The 25,158-nt window shown below is 39.0% G+C and overlaps 1 protein-coding gene across 5 annotated transcripts in view; it reads right to left on the bottom strand.

The window, feature by feature from the left end:
- The window catches only part of NTRK3 (neurotrophic receptor tyrosine kinase 3), a 430,772-nt gene that overhangs the window by 291,493 nt on the left and 114,121 nt on the right, over positions 1 to 25,158 (bottom strand). For all 5 annotated transcript variants that reach the window (XM_087972779.1, XM_087972775.1, XM_087972776.1 and 2 more), the window contains exons 2-3: positions 15,581 to 15,655; positions 11,067 to 11,138 (exon numbers count right to left, since the gene is read on the bottom strand). In XM_087972779.1, the coding sequence (XP_087828905.1) occupies positions 11,067 to 11,138; positions 15,581 to 15,655 (147 nt within the window). The remainder of the gene's footprint in view (positions 1 to 11,066; positions 11,139 to 15,580; positions 15,656 to 25,158) is intronic.

Here is a 25,158-nt window from a genome sequence, read left to right as displayed (position 1 = left end):
AACAAGATACTTAACTTTCACTGTTGGCAGGTATCTCTATAGCCCTTTTGGAGAGAGGCCAAGGGGCACCAGCTCCACCAGGGTACAAAGTGAATTATCTAGAGCCTGGCACTCTGACAAATTAGCCATCAATAGCAATAGCAATAGCACTTCGACTTATATACCACTTTACAGTACTTTACAGCCCTCTCTAAGTGGTTTACAGAGTCAGCTTATTGCCCCAACAATCTGGGTCCTCATTTTATCAATCAGGTTCGAACTCCTAGCAGTGAGCAGAGTTAGCCTGAAATACTTCATTCTAGCCACTGGGAGGGAGGGAGGGAGGGAGGGAGGGAGGGAGGGAAGGAAGGAAGGAAGGAAGGAAGGAAGGAAGGAAGGAAGGAAGGAAGGAAGGAAGGAAGGAAGGAAGCAATAGCACTTAGACTTATATACTGTTTCACAGTGCTTTACAGCCCTCTCTAAGCGGTTTACAGAGTCAGCCTATTGTCCCCAACAATCTGGGTCTTCATTTTACCCACCTCGGCAGGAGGGAAGGCTGAATCAACCTTGAGCCTGGTGAGATTTGAACTGCCAAACTACAGGCAGCTGGCAGTCAGCAGAAGTAGTCTGCAGTACTGCACTCTAACCACTGAGCCACCATGACTTTCTAAAGATTCAATTGATGCTTGTTCCAAGCCTCCACAGGGTTTCAGCCACATGTGGTATCAGCCGCTGCCTCCCAAATTTTGCTGAATATGGGCCAGATATAAACACCTGCCTGTTCTCTCTTGGACAAGATCTGTAATTCTCAAAGCCTTTTTAGAGAATCCAACTGAGAAAATGCAGCTCAGAGGTGGTGGTGTTAAAAAAGCCTGGTTAAGTGGAACAACTTCCTTTCACACCAATTGTCCTCAAATGCCCACACAGGTCAAGGGAATTCTGGGTCACTTCATTCCCAGCAGTCAAAGAACATCCACATTTCAAACTGCTCTGGCATTTAATGAAATATTGGGAACACTGAATGGATGCTTGATGGCAGCCACGTATTGTAAAAACAATACGGTAAAGGTAAAGGTTCCCTTCACACCTATGTGCTAGTTCAGCTCTAGGGGGCGGTGCTCATCTCTGTTACAAAGCCGAAGAGCCAGCGCTGTCCGAAGACATCTGCATGGTCATGTGGCCGGCATGACCACAACATGAAGGCGCATGGAACCCTGTTACCTTCCCACCGTGATCCCTATTTTTCTACTTGCATTTTTTTTACATGCTTTTGAATTGCTAGGTTGGCAGAAGCTGAGACAAATAATGGGAGCTCACTCCATTACGCGGCGCTAGGAATTCAAACCCCCGACCTACCGACCTTTCTGATTGACGTACTTGGCGTCTTAGTCACTGAGCCACTGTATCCCGCTAAAACAATAAAGCCATACTTAAAAAACCACATTCTACGAGGTACACCCAGGTGAAATGCACACCAGAAACCATACACATACACACAAACACACACAGACATACATTTAGATAAACAATGTTGGTAAACTTAGCCACCCTTGGCATTTGCCAGTGAAGAAAGAGTGGGTGTATGTGTTTGAATAAATGGCACATACACTAGTTTATAGACGCAACATGAATGCCAATATATCCACCATGAAAGTCAAAAAGTCTGGTTTTAAAACAGTCAGAGGAAATGTAAGCTATCTGAGGCTCTTCCCCCTCGCCCAAACTATATTTGAAGGAAGATATGCTATGTAATACTCTTCAACTTATTTAGGTTAATGAAAAACCCAGCAGCCATATTTATATCATAGGCTAAGTTCAGTTGGTTCTTAGTCAAACTTTTTTGTAGCTTAATATATTGGGCAACAATATGTTGTTAGCTTTTAATTCAATATATTCTGCAGACTCCAAAATGGGTTAATTCAATGAGCAAGATGACTTTGTTGTGTGAACTGAGCCTTAAATTATCACAGAAAAGAATGCTATCCCTTACTATATAAGAGCCGTGGTGGCACAGTGGTTAGAATGTAGTATTGGAGGCTAACTCTACTGACATTGCCAGGAATTTGATTCCTTTCAACCTGACTGGGATGCAAAGTTGACTCAGCCTTCCATCTTTCTGAGGTCGCTAAAGTGAGGGGCCAGATTGTTTGCGGGCAATATGCTGATTCTGAAAACTGCTTAGAAAGCACTGTAAAGCACTGTGAAGTGCTAAGTACTAAGTCTAAGTTCTATTGTTATTGCTATATATTATCTCAAAATGTTAGCCCTACAATAATGATTGTCAATGACAAGAAAACAATTTTGGATTGAATGTTGGGGGGGCAAATCTTAACAGAAAGAACAGTTTGACACTGGGACCAATAGCCAAGAGTCAGCTAGATGCATTCAAATTGAATTTGGATAAATATTTAGCAGGGCTGTTCATCTGAAATTGATAGGTACCAAGGAGGGATCCACAGCAAAAAGTCTTTATATAGAAATGGCAAAATTATCAGTTTACACTTTTAAGATTAGTATCTAAAGCACCGTGGTGGTGCAGTGGAATATTGCGGGCTAATTCTGCTGACAGTCAGGAGTTCAATCCCAAGTAGCTCAAGGTTGACTCAGCCTTCCATCCTTCCAAGGTTATGAGGAACCAAATTGTTGGGGGAAAATGCTGACTCTGTAAACTGCACAGCGAGTGCTGTAAAGCACTATGAAGTTTAAGTACTTTAAGTCTAAGTACTATTGCTATCTGCAGTCCCAACAAATTCCTCTTCAACTAACTATTGTCAGAACTCTACTTCAATGTTCTCATATCATTTCCCAATTTACTGTAGCTCTGGACCACTTTTTTAAATGTACCATTAAAGGCTGCTTAAAAATGCCAACCATAATCTGGGTCACAATAATCCAATTTAACTGCTCTGGCAAAGGCAAACATAAAGATGCTATCATTTAAAATAAAAACAAAAAACAAAGAACACTAAATAGCAAACTTTGTCCTTGATAAAGGAACGATTCTCAAACATGTTGGGAAGGAAGCCCAATTTGATCTTGTGATTGTTATTGTCATTTCCCTTGGAATGTCATGAAAATCGAACTGTTTCATTTGCTTCTTTAGTCAATGTTTCTTGACACTCTCCCCCTTTTTTTTAACTTAAAAAGCAGCAACCATCTCAGTATTTCGATAAAGAAAATCTGATCAGAGAAACCAAGGTTAAAGTTTCAAAATGTGTAGATGCTCAAAAACCAGAACATAATGTTGCTGTTTAATCAGCTGGTAGAATTTTCTCGATTTCAACTGCACTGAGCGCAGGTATCTAGAAAACAGGGTGGGAAACATTTCAGTTTTCCTCAGTCACCTTTAAGTATGGCAGCTTCCGCCTAGTCTCACATTACTCCCTTCATATTCATAATATGAACAATCCATCCCACCTCTTTTGTTGTTTTGTAAACTGTTCTGTGCTGCCATTCTGCAACTGAGTAGATGCAACAGATTAAAACTAGTCTCAACACAGCCTTGTTTTGCTTTGAGCTATAGGCTTTTTTAAAATACCTGATGCATCAGCTGAAATGCCTGATTCACGCGTCCCATTAGGCACTCACAAAACTTCCGCAGACAATTATATTTAAAAACCAAAAAGCCAGCAACAGCAACATATAAACCCTCAAATAGCACAAAATGAAATCTCCAAAGGTAGATGGATAAAGCCATTAATATTTTAAATGGAATCCTGATTGCCAGAGCTTTCTTTTTTTTAAGCATGTGCTTCCAATACATAATTACAAGGCCTTAATTTGTTTTCTTCAATATATTGTAAATAAAAGGTGCATGAGATTACCCTCAGACAAATACAGTCATGCATCAAACACCAGGCCATTTCTGCACAGCGTTTAGAAGCAATCATGGTCCTATTATTTCATAATCTGTCCCAAGTGTGACAACCAGCACTGGTTCTGAAGTTCTAAGAAGGTGCTAAGAAGGTGAGGAATGGACAGGATTCACAGATCTGCAGTTGCTAATTGAGGGATGGATTATATGAATGATGGATCCCCAGGAGGGAGGGGGTGCATTTCACAGGAATAGGAGGAAGGCCAATACAGATATTTTGTGTTGGAGAAAGAGGGTGAAGACAGCCCCCATCTAATAGTTTTCAGAGTACAGATGCAGATAGAAGAGTGTTTAATTCTGTCTGCAGGTGTGAAAAATAAAGAACTTGTGAATGAAGGCAAATATACATGTCCCAGAATAATGTTTCTAGACCCAATCTGGGTCGGTTACCAGGGACCAGAGATTTAGTCAGAATAACAGAGTTGGAAAGGGCTTTGAAGGTTTTCTAGTCCAACCCCCTGCTCAAGCAGGAAACTGTATATCATTTCAGATGAATGGTTTATCTTCCAAGCTTTCTCTCTCTTTCTCAGCATGGTAGAGAGAAGTTCCCTGAAGATGGGATCGAGCATGAGTCCAAAAGCTGGAAAGACGAAAGTTATCATAGGACCTCAAAAGCATTTCTGCTTACCGTAGAAAACCAGATAATAAAAGGCTAAAGATCTGTAACCAAAGAAATATTACCATCTCACTTTGCATAATATTTGCATTAGCTCTTAAGAATTTCTGGCATATTAAAGCATTCAAAGCAGCTTAAATGCTTGTGTACCTCCTCAATGGCTGGAGACCTTCCTTTCTTGGATTAAAAACAAGATGAAGTTAAATAACCACCTATTCATGACTAGGATCATGAAATTGGAGTCAATTATGAGCTTCTGATGGCACAGCTGGAGGCCATGGACTGGGAAAGTGCAAGGAGAAAGGGACAGAAATAGAGATGGCAGAGTGTAAGGGAAGGCAGGGGAGCTGGAAGAAAGAGAAAAGGGGGGCAGGGAGAAGCAGAAACAACACTCTGTGTGAAAAAAGGCTCTTGCAAACCTCATTCACTAAACTGACTCTTTCTGAACTGAACCAAGTAGGAATTTCACACAGAACAACCAAAGATCTGGTTATGGAAGAAAATAGCAATTAATTAAGTACAACTAAGTTGGGTAGGACCAGTGGTGGAATTCAAATATTTTTACTACCGGTTCTGTGGGCGTGGCTTGGTGGGTGTGGCAGAGGAAGGATACTGTCAAATGTCCAGTCAGAGGTGATATTTGCCAGTTCTCTGAACTACTCAAAATTTCTGCTACCAGTTCTCGAGAACTGGTCAGAACCTGCTGAATACCACCTCTGGGTAGGACCCTTCATAACCAAATGGATGCATGTTGGCCCTCTCAAAGGGCCTTTGGCAACAATCTGTGACTCTTCAAAGGACATTTCAGTGAGATCTCAGATCCTATCTATCCACATAGACATTGTCTTTCTCTTCTACACTTCCCTCAATTTTGCCAACCCTACTTTTTTCTTAGTCTTATCTAAAATGCAAGTTTCTGCTTGCCCATTATCATTTATTTCATCAAGGGCTGCTTGATCAGTTGTACTAGCAGTCCATGGTACCCTAAATGTTATCGATTCCATAGTTATGAAGTATCTATAATGTTTCTGTCCTTCTTTCCCAGGGCCCAAGTTTTACAGTCAAACAATACCATCATGAGACCTAGCAATGATTGTTGTCATCTAAATATCCTTATCCTTCATAAGCTTATCAATATTTACCATTGTCTTCCTCACTACGTTTATCTCTATGAGAAATAAGAAAATTCAAAAATAAAATGTAGGTGAAGAGAATAGCATATTATAGCTTTAAGAAGACAGTTGCTCTATAGACATTTGCTATCTTGATGTAATCCTGCTGTAAATATATTTTCTAATGCATTTACTCATGTTAAACATGTACCTGCAATCAATTACATCCTCCTGTATCAAGTAATGCCACCCTTATTTCCTCCAGGAATTGGTACCTATCTCAGACTGTCAAGGCAATTCACACATACATTTGACATAACAAAAGACCAAAGTGATCTATTAGGAGGACACTAGGAGAAGATAAACATTACCCTAACTTCCTTGAACAATTGAAGTTAGATTTTGTTTTTCAAAGCATCTGCTTAAGTTTAATCTTGGCACACTGTGATTTTAAGTTATAACCAGACTTTTACTTTGCAAAGGTGAACATGTTAGAGATGCATATAATCATTATGTTATTCTAAGATGGCTAGAAAGAAGATGTGCTGAATGTAACATTGATATGTAACAAGTGTGGTGTTAGGAATAGATATTTCTTTGTTCTCGGACCTAGAAAGAGGCCCTGCTGAAGGGACATTCCTTAATGCCAAGTAAGATAAGAAAAAGTCATGTCGGGGAAAATATGCGATGGGGAGGTGTTGAAGGAGATGATGTGGTCTCCATAAGGCATTTCGGATTAGCTGTGCTCGGTCACTGGGTCGATGTAGGAGGGGCATAGAAAAACTATAAGATGTAATGTATTGAAATCTTAAGGGGTGGTTCTTAGCTCAAACCTCATGTTGAGATAAGCTAAGATCCTACCACTCTTTGCAAACAGCTTTTAAACTTTTGTCTGCTTTGATTTCAGCTTACAAATAAAATCTCTGTGTTTTCACCGATCCAAGTTTTTGTTATCTGGAGTCATTTCCAACATCTCCTTCTTACTTTCTCTAGTACATTCTCCATAGTTATCATTCTGTATTGTCATTTTGCTGGTAAGGTTGAAAATCAGATGGAAAAACTAAGATTAACCTAGAATGGTGGTGAAGTCAGATGAGGCTGAGTAGGTATGATTGAAGCCAACCTCCAAGGAGAAAGACCTCCAAAAATTAAAATCAGATAATGGCAGGCAAACTGCTTTCCAGTTATTCTTTTCATCTGCTCTTCCAATGAGTGGCATCTGTGGAAATGTCAGGCCTTCTAGCAGCATACTAAAGCTATATGCTGTGGAGTATTTGGCTAGGATGAGGGAGAGTAGAACGAGAAGAACTGTCTACTTCTACAAAGTATTCCTTCTGGCTTTCCATCCATATCCCTTCTGGGTATGAACCCAGAGGAGCTTCCAATTGTCCACATTGCCAATCATCTGCCTGAACAATGAGATTGCAAGATGGATAATATTTAGAAGGAGAAGGGAGGAAGGAGAGAAAACTCCTTAATTAAGCATGGTGAAAACAATGATTTGCAGATTAGTACAGTGACCCATAATATCTACTCAAGATGCTTGGATCAGTATAAATCCAGCCAATGCCATGCTAGATCTTCTAGAAATTATTATGTTCTAATTCCTTAATTCATAATTTAAACAAAAGCAGAAAATCTGTGGTTATTACCTTATAGGTTAGGGACATAACGTCCTTTCTTGTAAGACTAGTGTCAGCATACATTTTCCCTCTGTCTCTATCTTTTCATGACGCGAAACAGATGTCTGTTCTTTGGATTAGCACTTAATGAGAAAATGTTTTAATTGTCCTAAACTTGTGTGGTTTATATTATTGTTTGTGGGTCCACACACACAATTTTGGCAAAGAAGAACACATAGACATAAAAATGAATGTGCCCATTTTCCTATGAAAACTTCTCAATACATTTTTCTTATACATCTTCTCCTTACATTCACTATATTTAAATGCAAGGAAGCTGTAACCTTTATTTTTAAAATGCAATAATGGACTGTGCGGAACTAGATAAATTCACTATGGAACTGAAAGGCAAAGAGGATTGAGCCCTTTTGCAAAGCAAGACATTTTAGTGTACACAAATTCAGACTGCCTTTTTTCTCTTTTTTCCACATGGTTTGCTTCTACTAATAAAAATAGTAAAGAGTAATCAAAGTAAATAAGACAGGGCTCTATCAAAATGAGGCCATAAACAAAGAAACTTTTCTCAAGAAGCTCTAATACAGAAAAAAGATGTAATAAGTTTCCTCAAGAAACACACAATCCATAAGTCTGAACCTTAATACTTGTACCTGTACTAGATCCCCATTATAAGGTCCTGTAGAGTAGACTAGATCCAGAAGATCACATTAGAGTCTTTAATACTGTTGTTAAACCAGTATTACTGGGCAAAAGATTCATTACAAGGCTGTGTCTGCCCATCTCTCTTCTCTATACCTTGAATTCAATAGCTCCCTTATTTTTCATCCACAATTATATCCCCAAACCAACTAATATCAGATTATAAGAAGTTTTGGCTTTTAGATGTTACTTATTTAGTTATTTAATCATTATATCTATATATCTATATCCATCTCCACCCACAGGATTCTAGGGTGGTGCATTACCTTCAATAAAACAACAATTTTATAGAAATGGAAAGGATAAAACAACAAGCCATTAGCTACTCAGAACAATAACATGATCTTTTAAAAAAATTAACTAACACACTTGGACAAATAAAATTGTTTCCAGAGAACAATTGGACAGAATGTGTTCTACAGAGATGTGTCCTTGATCCCCATCAGAATTACTTGTGAAATAATTATAACTTATGAGTGGTTTAGAACTAAAAAGAAAATAAAATGGCAATTAGGAAAAGAATGAGGAAGTATGTAAATATGTATATATGTTATAGAAATGATTGAAGTGTAAGATGAAATATATTGATTTGTAAGAAGAGTAAGATGTAATGGTAATGGAATAAGTAACCATATATTGAAAAATGTAAGGAAATGTAAAAGATGTCTTGATGTTGATAACAATACATATCATTTTATTTTATGTTTTTAAACTTTGGAATATCAGTAAAATATTTTTAAAAAAGAATTACTTGTGAAAGCCGTATATTTGAGAAAGGTGGGGATACTTTCCTGTGTGACACAATTCATTGGTCAATCTGTTTCTGTTTAAAACAAATAACCAAACAAAAAATATGTCTGTCTTGATTTTTCAAGGAGCATCCATTACAATGACTTGCTCAGTTGCAATTTCCACTCACTTGGAAGAAAACACTTAGAAAACACAGTAGCCCAGAGCACCTCTAACTTTGCCATACCACCATCTCCTAAAATGATAACAGAAATGGTGCACATACTCTCCCCCACCTCCAGTAAAACTAATCATTCCATTGCATTGCAGGTTTGGGTTAGAATTAAATATACCACTGTCAGGCACGAAAAATCAGAACCATGGGTTAAGTTGCAGTTAAGAAAATGTATTGCTCGAGCCCAGGGGTGTCAAACTCAAGGCCTGTGGGCCAGATCCAGCCCATGGGGTGGTTAGATCTGGCCCATGGGGCCGCCCTGAAAACAACAAAGGACTAGCCTACGGTACCTCTGCCAGCAAAAATGGAGCTTGTGAGGGCCACATTTTACTAGCAGAGGGTTGCAGGAGGCCATCACAGCCGAAAATGGAAATCAGGAGCTCATTTTCATTGGCAGAGAGCTCGAGCCACCACAGGTGCCCTTGACATGAGTGACATCAAGCTGGCCACACCCAGCCTGGCCCCCTGAGGTCAAACACAGCCCTGCTGAGACCCTCAGTGAAATCGAGTTTGACACCCCTGCTCAAGTCTATATACAAGAATCTAGTCAACTAACGCTCAGTATTAAACTTGCATTGCAGAAGGGTCAATGGAATTCACGAGAGAGTTGCACCATTTGTGGCAATGTAAGTACTCTAAGCTGATGACTCACTTAACTCTTCCCCTCAGCCCTGCCTGTTCTTCTCCTACAACCACTTATCAAAATCCAATGTAACTTACATAACACTCTCCTGACTAAGGCTTACTTTTATCAGTGTTATCAATGGCTTTTAAGGTCTCCCTTTAGCTTATCTATTGCCAGCCTTTTCCCAATCATTTGGGAAGGCTGGACATTTAAATTAATGAATAAGCTTACTTTCAAAAGACTATGGTTATTCTACCACACGGTGCTCCTTGTGAATGGCAGATGATGTTGACAGATGGCTAGGCCCACGGATTTAGTCATCCATGGAAACACACTTGAGTTTTCTTTCCCAGTTTGCTTGCACAAAGCCAATCAATTCAGCTCCCCCCACCCCACCCCAGTTTGCTCACAACCCCCTGGGGATGGCAACCCATAATTGGAGAACAGCAGTGATCCAAACTCTATTTAAGAATAGTGGAGGAAACATGCTCAGATGTGCCCCCTTGAAGATTATTGCATCATGAACAAGCTTCCTGTGGAGAAAACTATATGTATGTATTGGGAGTGGGGGAAGCTCCTTTTTTGCAACGTACTTTAAAAAAGAACATTTGGCTTTTTCCAAACAAAAAACAAAAACCCTGTATTATGTGAAGTGTGTAAGGCTGCTGTCATTTGAACGCCATATCTGTTTTTAGTTACTTAAAAAAATGCAATTCATCCTCTCATTATGCATTGCCTTCATTATCTGGCCTCTGCTTAATAGCAGAAACTCTCCTTTATTCAATCCCTGTCATGCCATAGCATATAACTTTTATATACTGTTGTTGCTTTCTATCCCCATCTAGTGGCCGGAGGGACAAATATGCCTCAACATATGATCTTTATATACTGTTGTTGCTCTCCAGCCGCATCTAGTGGCCGGAGAGACAAATACCAAGTATATTGTTTGAAGCTGACCCCACCTCTTTACCCATCAGCCCGCACTCTCAAAATAAGTGCACGCTGCGAAGCCAGACTCCATTTCTTTAGTATTTGGAGAAGGCAGAAGCACAAAGAAGAATCCATCTTAATCTGTGGCACATGGTCATTCAAGGACTAACCCACATCCCACACACAGAGCATCGCTGGTGAGATTTAAATTGCTTGTATTTATTAATTGTTATGTTCAACAATAACTCAATACTGTCTATCTTGTATTTGATTCTCATTGTATGTATCCCTGTTTTCCCCAGCTTCACCCTATCCTGTTCTTTCAATAAAGCATTCAGATCTATGCATGCGGTCTGTTTTATTGGAGGGTAGGTGGACTTAGCTGCATGTTGAGCTGCACACAGAACAATCCCATTACAGCTACAGTTGGTTACCAACCTAGAATGTAGATGGCCAACAGGCACCCTTTAGGCCTTCATTTAAGCCATGACGATCTATCTACCAAAGGGCCTTCATTGCTTTGTCATTTGCTGTATTTCAAACACCTCCATCTCAAGCAGTTGAAAACTTTCCCAAAAAGTAACCGTGGGACACGAAGGGGAAAGGGGGAGGACCCAATCTACTTACATGTAATGTAAGTGAGGATTCTTATCAAACGCTCGTGGCTGGATGCTTCGGAGCCCTGAGTTCGTGATTGTCCTGCAAAGAGATGCAAAAGGACAGTAAAAGCAACCCATAAAGAAAGAAAGAATTGGTGAAAGTCAGGAATTCAGAGATCTCACGTAACATTGAATCAGAAGAGATAATTGGAAGACTATCCTGCCAGGCTGAATCCGGAGACCATTAAAACATCCCCCTTCATTGGGGAGCGAATCTGTCAAGATAGTTTTTTCTCAGTACCTGGGCAGCCAAATATGTCAACTACAATTATTTGAACTTCAGTTTCTTTTTGGAATAACTTTTCCACTACAATTCAAAAGCATTTAGTGCACATTTGTGCAAACGTGCCTCTCTCTTTTTGGGCAATTCTGCCTAAGGTACACAGATTTTTAAAACATTTTCCTTAGTGTAATACACTTTTATGAATGTCTGTCTGTCTCTCTCTCTCTCTCTCTCTGTATCTATTATCTATCTATCTATCTATCTATCTATCTATCTATCTATCTATCTATCTATCTATCTATCTATCTCCCTCCCTTTCTCAGCAGAGAGACAGAGAGAGGAAAAGGAATCCCCTTGGAGGATAAGATGCAGCAGCAGGCTGCCCCATGATTAATTTAGCCTCAGTGTGTATCATTTCCACAAGTCCAAATGTGAGGAGAATACCAGCCAACTTTGTATAGCTATTTTAAGGATTTGCAAGGCAAAATGAAGCATTTCATCTGCCTAAGGCATTATTAGTTCAATGCTTTTTGACAGCTTTAGTCTCAAACAAAAGAAGCATATATCAAAGTCAGATCATCACTTCATTAGCCCCCAGAGTGCTCTACAACTTGAGTTGGTAGCATGGGATACCTCAGATGTTGCTCAGCTACAACTCCCAGCATCCCTTGCCATTTGCCCTGCTTTGTATGGATCCTGGAAGTTTCTAGAACAGTGACTATTCCATAAAGTGACTATCTCTAGTCTGTACTAGATAGCAAACTAGCTGCTACTAAGAATTAAACCAGAAAACGAATGGGTGGGAAAATGGAAACTACGTTGATTCTCTGAATTAAATCAGATTTCTTTTTTTTATAGTTTTTATTCAAGAAAAAAATATTTTAAAAAGAGAATCATTTTCTCACATTTTACGGTGTTTTCATAACAGTGTACATGTCTATTAGTGTTACTTAAGATCATTTACTACAAAGATATCTTAAATCTAATTCCTGATTTCTTACTTATCTATGTTATTAATATGTCATGATACATTGTTTGTTTTCCTATGTTACTACACTACTACACCTATACACATAGCTATACTATACATATATTCATAGCTATACATTTATCCTTACTTCTGTTGTTCCATAATATTTCTTTAATCATTTTCACTATACATCTTTATTTCCTTTTCATTTAACCATTTGTACCATGTATTCCATGTTGTAAAGAATTCTCCCTCTTCCTTGTTTTTTAATATCATAGTTAATCTAATCATTTCTGTGCATTGATAAATTTTGTTGATTACTGCTAAATCTGTGGGTACCATTGTTAATTTCCAATTTGGGGCAAAGGCTATTCTTGCTGCTGTGATGATATGTAGTATGCTGTTGTTTTTTTGCTCCATGACAGTTCTGGTATTCCCAATAAGAAGGTCTCTGGGTTGAGTTTAATCTTTAATTTTGTCATCTCTTCCAGCCCTGTATTTTAGACCAGTATTTGCGAGCTTTGGGGCATGTCCACCACATGCGAAAATATGTTCCCTGGCTATAATTGCACTTCCAGCATTTGGGTGACATATTGGGAAACATTTTTGCCAATCTTGCCGGTGGAAGGTGCCAGTGATAGAACATTTTATAGATATTTTCTTTATATGATACTGATAATATTAATTTATAGTTGGTTTGCCATATTTGTTCTCATTGTTCTAAGTGGATGTTATGACCACAATTTTTAGCCCATATTATGAATTAAATCAGATTTCTAAGCTACATTCAGCAGCTTGAGGTAAACTGTCAAATCAAACCAAAGACCTCTACATCCATTTAAACAATTTAATATCTTGTTCTTTAATCAGTTTGGAAGTCTGGATCAGATTGATTCAAAGGGATGAGTCAAATTGGAGTCCAAAGCCAATCAGTTTTCTGAATCAATGTGGAGGTCTGAATCAGATTATAGATCTAAATCAAATCGATGTTTCAGACTGTTCTTTTGTTTTTTGTTTTTTTGCCTGACTTCCATGTCTCTAGCAGGACTTCTGTAGGCCAAGAGAGCATTCTGTCATTGAGCGATAGCTGGTTCCCAAGCAACCAAAAATTGCAAGCAGTGACCAAACATCTTGATGGAAAATGAATAGCAATCCATGCCCAGCATCAAAGTACTACTTTCCATCTCTCCATCATTTTCTTATAGCTTATAGTAACTTATAAATTGATTTAGCATTGAAAATACATACATTATTTCTTTAGAGATACAGACACGCACACACTGTATATATACCGTACATATATATACCAATGCTATACATTCCGAAAGCCTAAAATCCTATAAATAAAATATAAAATAAAATATATACCCCCTTTTATTTAAAAAAATAGTACATACTTATTTCAATGTTGTTGTTTTATTTATCAACTGGATTTCTATTTTCAATTAATAATACTAATATATAATAAAATACTTGCAACGAACAGTGAACTCCGTATTTCCCACCTCTTTATAATTCTTTAACTAGGCCACAAAAAATGGAAAAGTAATCACAGCAACAACAATCAAAAAGAGAGTCACAAATATAGGTAAAATCAACACTGTTATCAGAGAGTAAAATAGCATTAGCAATAGCATTTAGACTTCTATTCCACTTCACAGTGCTTTACAGCCCTCTCTAAGCAGTTTACAAAGTCAGCCTATTGCCCCCAACAATACTGGGTCCTCATTTTACCCACCTCGGAAGGATGGAAGGCTGAGTCAACCTTGAGCTGGTGAGACCCAAACTGCCAAACTACTGGCAGCCGGTAGTCAGCAGAAGTAGCCTGCAATACTGCATTCTAACCACTGCGCCACCACAGCTCTTATAAAAAACAACATCCAGCTGAAAGTCTAAATTGTGGCTTGCATGCTCTCACCTTTTTAAAGGTCTCATACTTTACCAAACAAATTTATTCTCCTATGTTGCCATTTTCAAATAGAACTTTTCTGACAGAATGTCTCATAATATGTAAATGTGATTTTTGATTGTTCCTAACCCAATGAATATGCTTTGTAAGAATATCAGTTACTACATTTTATCTTCCCCTCCTTTAAGGGAATATGTCTACAGTATATCTGTTTCTTTGACTTTTGTTTTAAAAATCCTTTGCCAACAGAAACACAGAGACACAATCACAATTCCAGCACTAAATTTAGAGACATTCTGAGCAAGCCACTTTCCATGCACACATGGGTAAATCCCACAGAGGACATTTGCTTCTTGGAGGTAAGTTTCAGAATAACTTAGCAAAATTGCTTTTTTGTTGACTTGTGGGGAGATGCAGCTAAATTACCTTAGGATTTGCTTTCTTGACAGAAAGCATTTAACAAATTTAAATCCCCAAAAACATTTAGAATGGAAGTTCTCAGAGGAGGAACATGAAATTGATAAACCTGAAATTGATTAACAGGTTGAGTCTCAGCATCATGCGCAGCATGGACATGGATTCCCAACTATGTTTTATAGAAGGGGTCCTCATCCTTGGCAATTTGAAGACATGTGGAATTTCAATTCCCAGAAGCTGGCTGAGGAATTCAGGGAGTTGAAGTCTACATGTCTTAAAGTTGCCAGGTTTGGAGATCCCTGTTTTAGAGTGATTTATAAAGTTCCATATGCAATTTCAGGGCTGATGATTTGAAGGTAGGTTAGCTAGTCAATACTCCACCAAAAAACAGTGAAGCAAGTTGATCTGCAAGAAGCAAATAGTTTTGTCCAAGCACCCAAGTCTAAACCAGAATTACAAACTCTCCACAGAACAAATTATCAGAAATACCAGCTACATAAAATGAACTGAGATTCTAAATTCTTCAGTCATCTAATCCCAGCTGCAGTTAGGCCCAATAATCTGTAGACTTTACCTTTGGAGAGCTGTCATGGATCTACAGTCCCAAAACAAAATTTGATTGCTCCCCTATTCATGTTGGCTTATTTGATGTGAGAAGATGCCACCTCAGCAAAAGCACAACTGTCTTCATGAAGCCCATGATGCTGTTTTATTTCAGAAAATAGCAGAAGGAGCCCAAAAGATGGGTGAGCATACATTTTGTGATTCAGTGAAACACTTCTAAATCCAAGTTCATCTGTGCATAGTGAGTAACAAGAATATGTGGTCTTAAGCCAATTGAGTATGTAAAATATTCATACCAGAAACATACTTTACCGATAGTGTAGAAGAACAGACCTGGTCAAGCTTTGCTTGTTCTCAAACTGGGGCAAAGATATACATCAAATAATACACAATACTCACAATCTCTGGAGTCCTGTGTACAGCTCCATGTCTACAGCATGCAAAGTCTGCAAATTCTTCCAATACTCTATGTATCTATAGGGAGATAACAGGATGGGAAGGAAAGAAGGTGACTTTAGTATAGAAATACAATGCATTAACTTTCAGAGGAACCATCTATGGAGATTCTAGTATTTAGTATTTTTTAGTATTTATTTGATTTGTCAATTGCTTACAAGATACAGGTATAAGAATAAATATAGTTTTGAATACATGAGATAGATATTTATAAGAAAAATAAAAAACAATAGGACAGAGACGGTAGGCACGATTGGTGCGCTTATGCACGCCACCTACAGGCCTCTTAGGAAGGGGGTGAGGTTAATAGTAGACAGTCTAAGGTTAAAGTTTTTGGGGTTTGGGAAAGAAACTACAGAGTCAGGTACAGTATTCCAAACATTGACCACTCTGTTGCTGAAGTCATATTTTCTGCAGTCAAGTTTGGTGCGGTTACCTTGAGTTTGTATCTATTGTGTGCTCTTGTATTGTTATGATTAAAGCTGAAGTATTCATTTGCAGGTAGGACATTGCAATGTATGATTTTATATACTATACTTTAGATCGGACCAGAGGCGGCGTAGTTCTAGATTTTTTTAAGTCTAGAGTTTCAAGTCTGGTGGCAAAAGGTATTCTGCAATGAGTAGAGGAGTGGAGAACTCTTCTTGTGAAATATTTCTGGACTTTTTCAATTGTGTTAATATCAAATACATGATATGGGTTGCAGACTGATGAGCTGTATTCAAGTATAGGTCTAGCAAATGTTTTGTATGCTCTAGTTAGTAGTGTGATATTACCAGAGAAGAAGTTTTGTAGGATTAGATTAACAAGTCTTAATGCCTTTTTGGCTATGTAGTTACAGTGGGCTCTAGCACTTAGATCATTTGAGATGAGTACTCCAAGGTCCTTGATAAAGTTTGGATCCTCAACAAGGTCTTGACTATTTAGCTTGTATTTTTTTTTCTGATTTTTTCTGCCAATATGTAAGACAGAGCATTTATTTCTTGAGATTTGAAGTTGCCATTTGATTGACAATTCTGATAAGGTCTTTTTGAAGGGTAGTTTCTCAGTCACCCAGGTCATGGTTGTCCCAAAGATGCTTTTTCAAGAGGCAACTGGCCTTTCTTATTTTTCTTTGAAGATGTTTCACTTCTCATTCAAGAGCTGAAGAAGCTTCTTGAATCAGAAGCAAAATGCCTTCAAAGAAAAATGAGAAAACCCAGTTGTTTCTTGAAAAAATTTCAGAGGAACCATTGAGTAGGCGGTAGAATCAGTAATAGAAAAAACTCTGACAATCTTTGAAGTTGGTGGCTTTCAACTGGCTCTTTATGATGCCAAATCCATGTGCCATATAGCTTTATGATGCTTGAATCTGGTTTAGGTGAGATGAATTTGGCAAGACAGCAGGTAAACCTTGATATGACATAAAATAATGATAGGAGACTTCCTAAGTAGAAAGAATCACCCAAATTATTATTTTTACTGATCATATTAAATGGATACAATTTTAAACCATTCAACATTGCTTTGCACATAAACTAAGGACAGGTAGGATTCCATATTTAATCTACTAAATTGTTGGGAGTAACAGAGCAAAACTTCTAACGAAAATAGTGTGTTCTAATTAATTGATACATTCAGCAGATGCATTTCCTTCAATTACTCCTACAGCTGTGGTTCTCAGTCTTTTCTTCACCATGGACCCCCTTTAATTCCCTTTTGTGGCCATGGATCCCCAAGACTTAATTCAAGATTTAAACAATAACATTTCTTCAAGCTTTCATGGATACCTTGTGATGATATTGTGGACCACAGGTTGAGAACCACTGTACTACAGTGTCTTCAAGAGGCAGATAAATAAGGAACGACACCTCTTCCATGGGAAAACCCCAATATGAAGTAGATCAGGAGGCTTCAAACCTGACAGCTTTAAGACTTGTGGACTTCAACTCCCAGAATTCCTCCTCCAGTCATGTTAACTCAGGAATTCTGGGAGTTGAACTCCACAAGTCTTAAACTTGCCAAGTTTGAAGACCCTTGGAGTAGATAATCCCCTAAACACAAGAATATTTTTCCCCTTTCCTAGGCATAGTTATTGTTTTAAAAAACAAGACTCCTTTCCCCCCTTATGTAACCAATTCACTAAAGAAAACCTAGTTAATAAATCAGTTTTGTCATTATTAATTAATCCTCTTATAGCTCAAACCGAGAGAGGAAAAATATTTTTAAAAAGTGTCCTCTAAGTTTCTACAGTTTTTAAATCTTTGTAAAATCTTGTTTTTAAAAATAAAAAAGAAGCTGCCCAGAGGAAAAATGAAGGCAGATTTTCCTCAGATCAGCAATGGACTCTTCAAAGAGCTGATCACCAATCAGAACTGCTGGACAATAGCTTGCAGCCTATTTGAATGTGTAAGCCAAGTTATTTCCTTCTCTGTTCCTCCCTGCATGTCCTAGGATGAAGAGGGGACGGGCCTGGTTCTTCCTCTGACTGCCCAGCCAGCCTCTGCCCCTCCCCAGCCTCCTCCACAACTTCCGGAGCAACACCTTCACTCCCTGTTGGCTGTTCCTTCTCTCCCTCAGAGTCTGACTCTAACAAGGGCATGGCATCAGCTTTCTGAGGTACTTTAAATTGTGGCTCTTCTTTTTATCGAACACGTTTTAGTATTTGCACCCTGCTCTTTTTCAAAATTGTTGCTCAAGATAGTTTCCAATTAAAGACACACAATATAAAATATTAGACATGCCACAACAAATTAACGTAAAGCAAAATCACAACAAGCTATAGTAACCAGAAGAGAAACTAAAATTAAAAAAAGAACTCTAATATTGAAAACAGTAAATAATTTTTTAGATAATTTAGACATACAATTTCAGCATAGGGGTAAAATCTTTAGTATAAAATGTAGTGTTCGTGATCAGGAAATGTTCCAAATGTTTTGTCTAGATATCCAAAACTTTCTTAGGCAAAAGTCTCAGGGACATGAGTACCACTGAGACCTGGAAAAATCCCATTTTCTATTGATGTCTAACCTGCAGTAATATCCCCTCAACCAGAGAATTTCTTCCTAAACCTAAGAATTTGGGGAGTTGAAAGTACAAGACATTAAGTTGAAGACAGTGATTTGAGATACCCAGTTTGGTTACAGTATGACATCCAGAAGTAATATGTGAAGTTCTAAAAGTATATGTAAGCCTTAGGTGTTCTGATAAGGTTTCCTAGACCGTAATTATGCACATGCTTATTTTAAAAACAAGTCTTAATTTATTGCAACACTGGGAATTGTTTTTATTCCCAGCTGGTAATGAATTTCAAACAGTCCCTCGAGATAAGCACTCACCTTGCTTTTCTGTGAAATGCTGCCAATAACAGAAGTATCAAATGAAGTAGACAAAAAACCAACCAAAGTACAAAGAGCTTCAAGAATGAATCTGAACTGAACAACTTTGCTTCCTGCAAAGGTTTCATCAGCACCTGTCCTTTATATCTCATGGGAGGGGCAATCACCTCCCAGCCTTACTCCCAAGTCACCCCTTTACAGATACAGACACAGATAATCAGAGTTGGAAGGGACCTTGTAGGTCATCTATTCCAACCCCCTGCCCAGCAGACCCTACACCATTTCTGACAAATGGCAGTCCAATCTCTTCTTGAAAGTCTCAACTGATGGTGCTCCCACAGCTGTTCCATGGATTGATTGTTCTCACTGTCAGAAAGTTTCTCCTTGTTTCCAGGTTAAATCTCTCCTTGTTCAGTTTCCATCCATTATTCCTTGTCTGGCCTACAGGAGCTTTAGAAAATAGCTTGACCCCCTCCTCTCTGTGGCAGCCCCTCAAATATTGGAAAATCGCTATCATATCTCCCTTGGTCCTTCTCTTTACTAGACGAGCCAAGCCCATGCAACTGTTCATTGTATGTTTTAGCCTCCAGTCCCCTAATCATCCTGGTTGCTCTTCTCTGTACTTTTTCTAGAGTCTCAACATCTTTTTTTATAATGTGGTGAGCAAAACTGGATGCAGTACTCTAGGTGTGGTCTTACTAAGGCTTTATAGAGTGGTATTAGTACTTCCCTTGATCTTGACTGTATCCCTCTGTTAATACAACTTAGGATTGAATTAGCTTTTTTGGCGGCTGCTGCACACTGCTGGCTCATATTTAGCTGGTTGTCCACTAAGACTCCAAGATCCCTCTCACAGTTACTGCTATTGAGCCTGGTTTCACCCAGTCTATATGGGTACTTTTGGTTTTTCTTGCCTAAGTGTAGGACTTTACTTTTCTCTATATTGAATTTCATTTTATTAAATATGGCCCAGTGTTCTAGTCTGTCAAGATCCATCTGGATCTTGAGCCTATCTTCTTGGGTGTTAGCTATTCCTGCCAGCTTAGTATCATCTGCAAATTTGGTAAGTTCTCCTTCTATTCCCTCATTTAAGTCGTTAATGAAGATATTGAAGAGTACTGGGCCTAAGACGGAACCTTATGGCACCCCACTGCTTACTTCCCTCCATGTAGACTTAGACCCATGAAGGACTACTCGTTGAGTATGGTTTGCCAGCCAGTTGCGAGTCCATCTAGTGGTGCTGCTATCTATTCCACTTTTTTCTTGCTTACTTAGGTTGTGGTCTACTTTATCGAATGCCTTGCTGAAATCTAAATATATTATGTCCACAGTATTTTGCTGGTCTACTAATTTAGTCACTGTGTTGAAGAATGAAATAAGATTGGTTTGGCATGATCTGTTTCTAACAAACCTGTGCTAGTTATTATTTTACTTGTTTCTAGATGTTGGCAGATCTGTTTTTTTATTATCTTTTCCAGTATCTTCCCGGGTATTGATGTTAGGCTGATTGGTCTATAGTTTCCTGGGTCTGTTTTTTTTTCCCCTTTTTTGAAGATGGGAACCACATCAGCTCTTTTCCAGTCCTCTGGTAGTTCCCCGATGCTCCAGGATTTTTGAAAGATATGGTGCAGTGGTTCTGAGATGACCTCTGCCAGCTCCTTTAAAACTCTGGGATGTAATCCATCAGGCCCCGGTGATTTGTTTTCATTAAGATCGGACAGGTGTTCTCTTACTATTTTTTTGCTTATTTTAACTTTTATTTCTGGTCTGTCTTTTACAGTTATGTTTTTGGTGGGTTGAGCTATAGTTTCTTTTTGCGTGAAGACAGATGCAAAGAATGAGTTAAGTAGTTCTGCTTTCTCTCCATTGCCTGTTACTTCCTTGCCATCTTCTCTCTTTAGTGGACCAACTGTTTCCTTAATTTTTTTCTTGTTATTTATATGTTGGAAGAAACTTTTTTTTATTATCTTTGACTTTTGTTGCAAGTCTTTGTTCATTCTGAGCCTTTGCTATCCTGACTTCGTCTTTACAGATTCTGGCTATCTGCTGATATTCTGCCTTAGTTGTATGTCCTTCTTTCCATTTTTTGTACTTGTCCTTTTTTTCTTTCAATTTGCCAAAGAGATCGTTGTGTAGCCATGCTGGTTTCTTCTTGGATTTCTTGTTTTTCTTTCTCAGTGGTATTGTGCTGGTCTGGGCTTCTATGATCATACTTTTTAGAGTTTCCCAAGATTCTTGAGTTGTTTTCCCCTTTAGGATTTTCATCCATGGATTCTTTCCCAAGTTCTCTCTGAGTTTATTGCAATCAGCTCTTTTAAAATCCAAGACTCTGGTGTCATTATGTTCTGATGCTTGTGTTTGTGTTATGTTGAATTCTAGTATGACATGGTCACTCTCACCCAAGGTTCCTGCAGTTTCAACTCCCTCTATCACTTCTTCTCTGTTTGTAAGAATTAAGTCCAGTATGGCTGTCCCTCTAGTTTCACCCTCTACCTTTTGGACAACAAAGTCATCAGCTAGGTTGGTAAGGAACTTATTTGATTTCTCACTTGGTGCAGAATTAGTTTTCCAATTGATATCAGGATAATTGAAGTCTCCTATTACTACTGTTGTGTGTTTCCTGCATATGTTTGTTAGTTGGCTGGCAAAAAGGACATCTATTTTTTCTGCTTGATTGGGTGGCCTATAATATATGCCTATGGCCATGTCATTCTTTTTTTCTTTTATATTGACCCATATGCATTCTAGCAGGTTTTCATCTTTGGTTTCATGCATTTCTGTAGCAATATAGTGGTCCTTTACCTACAGTGCAACTCCACCTCCTCTTTTATGGGGTCTGTTTTTGTTTGAATAGTTTGTATCCTTCAACCCACCAAGTTTCTGTTATTCCAACTATATCATATTTACTTTCATGTATTCGTAGTTCGAGTTCACCCTGCTTGTTCCCCAGACTTTGTGCATTTGTATATAGGCACTTGAGATCTTTATGTCTGACACTTTGTTTCCTGTCTACATAACCTGTGTTGTGCCTGCCTGCCCCTACTTTCTTGCCATCTGTTTGATTAGTGCACATGGTATGGCACTCACTATTAAGTGCTTGGTTTTGGTTGGCATCAAGTTTGATAATCTTACCTTCACAAACATCTATTTTGCATGCACTGGTATCCTTATCAGTTTTAGGTTGCTGGGGACAGAGATGTTCTGAATCCATTAATTATCTGTCCCCACTGTTCAGTTTAAATGTTTATCCAGGAAATCTGTGAATTTAATGCCAAGTAACTCAGTCCCTTTCTTTGATGGATGCAAACCATCTCTTTTGTACAGTTTTTCATTGGACCAGCTGCAGACATCATGACTAATAAAACCAAAGCCTTCCCTTTTACACCACTCCTTTAGCCACACATTAAACTCTTCTATACGCTGCCCTTTCCCTTTTTGTTCCTTGTATACTGGTAGAACCTCTGAAAAGATAAGCCTACAGTCGATATAACTAAGTTCATACCCCAAGCTCTGGAAGTCTTTCTGAACAGAAACTACATCCTTCTGGGACAGATAATTTGTACCAAGATGTATAATAGCATCAACATCACTGCCCTTGCTGGCATTCTTGACTATCTTAAGAATACACTTCTTGTCTCTGCTGGCAGTCGCACCTGGTAGACACCTGACCTCTTTCAAAACCTCAGTATTCTTTCCTAAATTTATATCCCTTACAATTGAATCCCCAACCAGAAGGTGGCTTCTCTTTTTGGATGCCTTGCTCTTCTTGTGTGACTTGTGCGTAATACCTGATTCACACTTTCTCCTTTCCAAAGTAAGTTGGAAAGTTTCAGCTGCTCTTGCCTTCTAGCAGCTCTGCGCACATGCACACTGAGAACAGGCTCCTCTGGGTCCTCTGCCTTGCTGCTGCAAGACTCTGAAGGTTCCGGAGTCAGTACCCCACTCCCAGATGGTCCTGGCCCATCTCTGCATCAGATGCAAAACCCTCATCTGAGTCTTCTCCAGACTTCCTCACTGGTCCCTGTTCTTCCCCACTGTCCAATTCTGCTGCTGTCTGCCAGCAAACCACAACATTAGGATCCATTTCTAGACTCCTTACTCAGATGGATTTCAGGACATGATACTATTCACCAAAAAATTATGGATAGTAAGTTTTGGTGGCTTTCTTCCAAGGATCTGCCAACTCCCTTTGGAAGGTAACCAAGTTTGCAATCCCCATTATTTTGTTGTTTTGTCTTTTCTAAATCACACATCAGAATAGTAGAATAACAGGGTTGGAAAGGACCTTGGAGGTCTTCTAGTCCAAACCTTTGCTCAAGCAGGAGGTCCTATGCCATTCCAGACAAATGACTGTCCAATTGCTTCTTGAAAACCTCCAGTGATTGGAGCACTCACAACCTTCAGAGGCAAGCCATTCCACTGATTAATTGTCCTCACTGTGAGGAAATTTCTCCTTAATTCTAAGTTGGATTGCTCATTGATAAGCTTTCCACCCATTACTTCTTCTCCTGCCCTCAGGTGCTTTGGAGTTTGTCCAACTCTCCTCTTCTCTCTGATAGCCCCTCAAATATAGTAAGACTGCTATCATGTAACTCCTAGACCTTCTCTTCGTTAGACTAGGTATAGCTAGGTCATCATATAATCCCCTCATCATCTTTGTTGCTCTTCTCTGCACTCTTTCTAGAGCAGGGGTGTCAAACTCAAAACCTATGGACCAGATCCAGCCCAGGGGTGCTTAAATCTGGCCCACGAGACCACCCTGGAAACAGCGAAAGACCAGCCCGCGGTGCCTCTACCAGTGAAAACGGAGCTCAGGGGGGACACATGTGGCCCTCCCAAGCAACATTTTCACTGGCAGAGAGTTGCAGGAGGCTGTTGCAGCCAAAAACAGAGCTTGGGAAGGCCTGTTTTCGATGGCAGAGGGTTGCAGGAGGCTGTTGCAGCCGAAAATGGAGCTCGTGAACCCGTTTTCGCTGGCAGAGCCCTCAGGCCACCACAGGCACCCCCAACAAGAGTGACTTCAAGCTGGCCACACCCACCCCAGCCCCCCAAGGTCAAACACAACCAGTGGTGGGATTCAAAAAATTTTACTACCAGTTCTGTGGGCGTGGCTTGGTGGGCGTGGCAGGGGAAAGCTACTGTAAAATCCCCAGTCAGAGGTGGTATTTGCCAGTTCACTACCAGTTCTCCAGAATCAGACAGAACCTGCTGAATACCACCTCTGAACACAACCCTAATGTGGTTCTCAATGAAATGGAGTTTGACACCACTGTTCTAGAGTTTCAACATCTTTTTTGTATCATGGTGACCAAAACTGGATGCAGTATTCCAACTATTCCAAGCCTTACTAACACTTCATGTGATCTTGATACTCTCCCTCTGTTGATACAGCCTAGGACTGCATTAACTGCATCAGTCAAGTTCTATGTTCATGTGCAAATGCTGTGGCATGAGAGAGAAAGATTACTTTTTTTCTGATCTAAGCTCATCATAAGTCTCGGTCACCTCTCCCATTATCTCATTTCAATATATAGGTTTTTTAAAATGATGGCTTTGTGAGTTTGAATAATTGTGTGACTGATTAGTGTTCCAATTGAAGCCTCATTTGTGTTAAATGAAATGTGCATGTTCTAGGTCAAGACATTTTAAACAATCATTTCCCAAATCCATGTCATTGCTGTGTACTCACTAATTACTGTGCTTTGTTCTCCATTTCTTAGTGATTTTTTTACAAAATACCATTTCACAGTATCTTTGTGATTAATGCAACTTAATTAACCCTAGTATTTTGATTTCTTTACACAACTCTCCCAAAGGTATATGATTTCATGTACATTTTGTAGGCAAGATTTCTACATGTGTGTCAATTTCATATAAGGATTCCCAATTGGAATTGAAAATGATTAAAAATATTACAGGTTTATTGTGCACAGTCTATATGCACAAGACCGCACCATTGTTAGTCCAATTTTTTGCAGCTCCAATTCCTCACCTCTTTTCACAAAGTGGAGAAGTATTTTCACAGGAGACAAGCAGCAGTAACATATATAAGCATCCATTTTGTATGTTCAATTATGCTAAGAACATAGATGTTTTCTTCAAACATTAATGTAATGGCATCAATTATTTTAAATGCCTCTTCATTGTATCAGTCTCTATGAGCCCAAGGTATTCTGACAGGCATGTGATAAAAGAAGGACCAGT

This window comes from Notechis scutatus, chromosome 11, assembly GCF_049901735.1.
Source record: "Notechis scutatus isolate UNSWTSFEM ecotype Mainland chromosome 11, rNotScu1.2, whole genome shotgun sequence".
NCBI classification, from domain to species: domain Eukaryota; kingdom Metazoa; phylum Chordata; class Lepidosauria; order Squamata; family Elapidae; genus Notechis; species Notechis scutatus.
The sequence above is the reverse complement of the archived record's forward strand: the minus strand, read 5'-3'. Positions and strand labels throughout refer to the sequence as shown.